The 5,086-nt window shown below is 36.3% G+C and overlaps 1 protein-coding gene across 1 annotated transcript; it reads right to left on the bottom strand.

Moving 5' to 3' along the window:
• Positions 1–892: 892 nt before the first annotated feature.
• On the bottom strand, positions 893–3,585 carry LOC123315570 (zinc finger protein Noc). Its single transcript, XM_044901314.1, has 2 exons — positions 3,355–3,585; positions 893–2,462 (listed from the first exon to the last, which is right to left on the bottom strand). The coding sequence occupies exons 1-2, from the start codon at positions 3,439–3,441 to the stop codon at positions 1,191–1,193; spliced, it is 1,359 nt and encodes a 452-aa protein (XP_044757249.1). The 5' UTR covers positions 3,442–3,585; the 3' UTR covers positions 893–1,190.
• Positions 3,586–5,086: the final 1,501 nt, after the last annotated feature.

Below are 5,086 nucleotides of genomic sequence, written 5' to 3'. Positions count from 1 at the left end.
AGTGGAATGAATATGAATAGATACAGTATTAGCATAATTTCCATCTTATAATTCAATGACTTGGTTTCACTTCACATTACGCTAATTTTCACGCCTCTGTATTAATTATATTACGGAGTGTTGATTATTTCAACACCTTCGCTACCTTTTTTTTTAATAGACGTCAATCTAGAGAGCGAACTGTGGTGCACATGCATAATAATACATATACGATTAGCAGTAGCTATCCATTCATATCATTAATTATTTATTTCGGCTGATGGATTTTCCTACATGAAGTTTCATGCTCATTGTCTACATATATCTCACACGCCTTTCTGTCAATTCTGAAAAGGAGCAAAAAGTAACGCTATGGTAAATTTTATTCAGATAAAAATGTTATTGGAACTATTATTACCACCATTTTACTCTATTTTGTATTTGAAAATCACAGATTTATCATCATGATGATACCTATAATATTTCTGTCTTACTTAGATAGATACTTCCCACAAAAGTTATCTCATTCAAACTAGATGAATTTTTTTTATTTTGCGATCGCATAAATATTCGATTTCATGCGATTTAGGTGCTTTGTATTCATTAATTTAAAAGTAGTAATTCATCGAAATCATTAATTTGTATCTCAAAAGTTAGGAAAATTCTGGTGGTTTGCTTTTTTGTTTCTATTTCTATCGTCCAGTTACAGGATAGTCCACTAAAATTTAATACTCCATCAAATTGTCAATCCTCCATTTTTCCCCTCAAAACTGACACTTTTAAATTTTGATTGGGCATCAATTCTCCATGAACTTTCCTGCAATTGGGCCTCAATCAAATGATATTGGAAAAAAATTGTGAATACCTAAATGATAAATTAGGTTTAGGCAAAATATAATGATAACGGTGCAGGTTCGAATAACACACTTTTTATTGTAACTCTACAAACATTTTATTAAAGCATCATTAAAATCAACATTAACTCTTACATGTCTATACAAGGATGAGTAACATAATGTCAAGTATTTGATATGAAATAATAATTTAATGGAAAAAACCTCGATTCATCAAAATAAAATATATATACAATTTTCAAATTTCTCTGGATTGCACTTAAAACCTCTTTTAGGTCATCAATGACTATATACATGTTATCACAGTAATATTTATGGATTCAACAGTCTCTGAACTGGAGCTCACAGTTTGCATTACTACGGATGCACTGCAGCAGCACCAAGACGTTGACCATAAATAGAATAAGGTGAGTAATAGGGACCTAGAGTTGTTGGGTTAAAAGCGCTGAAGGGTGAAGCTCCCAGGCTGGTTGGGAGGGTAGGTTTTCCGTAAGGATGAAACCTGGCGGAGGATAAAGGACTCAAAGGTGGATTAGGATATCCAGAACGATGAAGAGCAGCTGTTGAAAACAAATGCGGGTTCAACAGGGAAGAAGCTGTCGATGTCACTGGGTTACCATCAGCACCACTCGTATGCGTTCTTAGATGTTGTAGTAATTCTTCTGATGTGACGAATCTTTTACCGCAATAATTATCACCGGCAATCCAATTACATATGTATGGTCTTCCTAATTGAGAGTACGCTAGGGAAGATGGTACAGAACCTGGTGGTACTAACGACATCGCAACTGCAAAGTTGTATTTTTGGTGGTCGCACTGTGTACACCCACTGGGACAAGGGCCTGCACCTGCACCGCCCATCAGGTATTGGTTATTGTGCATATTTAAAGAACATCCAGTGCATAAAGGATCTCTGCACACTGGTACCAAAGCTTCACCGCCAGTTGGAGTCTTCACGCGGGCGTAACTCATGTAAGGTGCCGGCGAACCATAACCAGCAGCCAACATGGCAGCGTGGTGCGAGTAGGGAGCTCCAGAAAACGGTGGTCGAAACGCGGGGTTCGTATGCTCCAAACCAGGAGGACAACACAAAGAACTCAAAGGTCCGTTCAAACCACCACTCAGTCCGGAAGATAGGGTCGGCTTGAAGCCGCTCAGAGAAGTGTCCTTGTGTCCTTGCAAAATCTCTAAACCTGAACGAATAATAGGACTAGCACCACTCGCGGCAGGACTCGAGGATTTGTCTGCGGAACCGGACGAAGGCGATGTCTTTCCGGTTTCTGGAACAGGGGTGGCTGAAGTACTGCTAGACGGCGACGAGGATTTGCATTCCGGCGATTTGGATTCCATTTTCTCCTCGATGATGCTGCCGGATTTGGAGGAAGGGCGTTCTTCTGATTTCTTGACCGTGTTACCGGATTCGTAAGGTTTGAAACCTAGCTTGTGTTCGGTCGGTGTTGAACGGTGGTTGTTTTTCTCCCTTGAGGCGGCAGGCGAGGAACGCGTGTTGTCGACCGTCTTCTTGGGTTTGTCGATGGAGGACATCAGCGGTTTGGACGACGGTGAATCCGCTCCAATTTGGCTGCACGTCTGTGCGAGTAAGGCCAACGGGCTTTTTTTAGCATCCAACTGTAAAGAAAAGATCTATAAGTGATGTGCAATCTCTAATACCATAATGTCATCCAGGATTAATGAAAAAATAGTTAAAATAAAACAATTCCTTGAGAATGAGTTCGCTTATAAAATTTTTAACTTTAGAAATGTGAGTATTAAATTAAAAAAATGAATAAAATACTTATGTCTTTCATTTTATGACCAATGAAAAGTTATAGAAAACTAAGTAAGTCGCTTTTTCAATTCTTTTTCAGGGTTTGATATCCAAAAGTATCGATTAAAGAATGTTGTTTCCTAGAATTTCAGGCGAAAGATACGGAGGGTAGAGTAAATATATTAATTAGATCCGTCAACGCCTTAGTTATATTTTTTTTTTTTTGGCCAAATGTGAATTCTTTCGGAAATCAGCAAAGAATTTGATGAGAATAGAAAATTATCAAGCAATCTAGTACTAAATCGTTTTTGAATGGCAGCAACCTCAACCGACGGAAATTGTTAATAAATTAAATACTTATTAAGTAACTCCGGAATGTACCTAGTATTTTCAGTAGTTAATTAAACTGGAACATTACTGTGTAATAATTATCATCCCTTACTCCGTGAAGAAGTGAAAGTTCAAAATAAAAAATATATATATAAGATAAAAAAATATTACTCAATAAAAAAAATTATTTAAAATTAAAGAGATAAATTTTATAAACAGCTAAAAGTTAAGATTTGAGCTGGTTTGAAGTTGTATATATATGTATATATATACACCGCAGTTTCCGTCGGATAGGGTAGAAATGATATTTCAAAAATTTCGGTAAAACTGCTTGCAAGATACATCATTTCCGTTGAGAACTTTTGTATCTTCATCTTTTCTCAACTTAAACTCTAACAATTGAACTTAAGAGCCTCAACTCACCGTAGTTGGTAATGGAGAAAGGTAATCCGGTTGGAGATATTGGTTTCCTGATGATGACAACATTCCGCCACCTTCTAACACAACCATTTGTGACGAATTGACACTCGAATTTGAAAAACAAGATAGAAAAAACTGACTTTCGCGATTTTCGAAAATTGGGATCTCTGAACGACACAGATCGCACGACGGTTGCTTTCGTTTTGAGGGGAGCGGAGGACAAGCTGAACAGTGGTTCCCCGTCTGTGCGACTGGTTCGAAACGTTGGCTGCGCACGCTCGAAGATTCCACCAAATATGCTGGCGCTCTCTACGGAGCCGATTCAACTGGAATCATCTGTCCTGACAAACCGGGCTCCTAGCGAAATATTTTATTGTAAAAGGACGTGTATATTCCCTGCATAAGGTCCTTTGAATCCGCGTTCAACCCATTTATAATTATGCGAATGCTTATTCCAAATTCTTACCTAGTGATGAGCAAGATTATATTTCACAAACGCTTTACCCCCAGAACTGGAATTTTTCTACACACTGTGAAGAATTGTGTTGCAAAATTAGTATTTCAAGTATCCTTGCTCGTTAGCACAAACAATCTAAATCATATCCTTGAATTGTATTTATAAATGAACAAACTAAGAAATGTTATGGAAATCATCAAGAAAAACTGACTTTGTTTCTTCTATGGCGAGGAATGGACTATTTCATCCATTATTTCGAGAAATTATATGTTTAAACCACCATTTTTATGCTGCTCCAACACACATGGCGCATTAATTGATGATGAAATGATCGCTCAGTTACTTCACACCTGATTCCGGCGCTTTCTTCACATAAGTTGATGAAAAAACTATTGAAAATTTTACTCACACAATTACCAACAATTGTGTGTATGTTGAGATAGAAAGAACGGCGGGTTTCATAAAACTTTGATTGTCCGATCAACGATTTGACAGTCACTCGATTCCTAAAATGAAATCACTGATTCCTTTTCATTTCTGAATATATTGAAGATATTTTGAGATTAATAAATGACGTATCAGATGCGAGAATGATATTCTGAATGATCATAACTGAATTATCAATTGAAAATAAATTGACGTCCATTCGGCAATCAAGCGTTGATTCCCCGATCAAGCTTTATGAAACCCGGGGTAAATCTTCAAATATGCAATATTGAGCAGAATGTAACAACTTTACGTTTTAATTAATCTACATGTAAACAAATTAAAAACAATTTTCTGATTGAATAAACAAATATACTTGCAAAATGAAACTACATATTACGTGCGCAGTACAATTTTCCATCCTGTTTCTTCCCCTTACTTATACAAACATCGTATTCTTCATAAAAAAATTTAACTTTAACAAGCAAATTTAATGTTAATGTTAAACATCCGCTATTTTGTCAAACTAATAAGTAGGTATTAATATTTTGTTCACTTTTACTAGCGACTTTTGGTTTTAATAGAAAAGGGCTCTGACCTCTGACATGTTTCTGTAGTAGGGAAATCTTGTTAACCCATAAAAGATGGGTATGGTTCAATTATTTATAACTAGAAAATATTTCGTTGGATTGACGTTACTTCAATCGAATTTGTATAGCGATAAATGAATTTTTGAGTTGTCCAAGCACAGTATATAAAAAAATATGTTAGCACTAATGTTTCCTCTTTTTGTTCAGTCGTACTCGAGTGAATTGGTTTGAAAAAAATATCGAAATTTTATGTGAATATGTG

The sequence above is a fragment of the Coccinella septempunctata genome, chromosome 6, assembly GCF_907165205.1.
Source record: "Coccinella septempunctata chromosome 6, icCocSept1.1, whole genome shotgun sequence".
NCBI classification, from domain to species: domain Eukaryota; kingdom Metazoa; phylum Arthropoda; class Insecta; order Coleoptera; family Coccinellidae; genus Coccinella; species Coccinella septempunctata.
The sequence above is the reverse complement of the archived record's forward strand: the minus strand, read 5'-3'. Positions and strand labels throughout refer to the sequence as shown.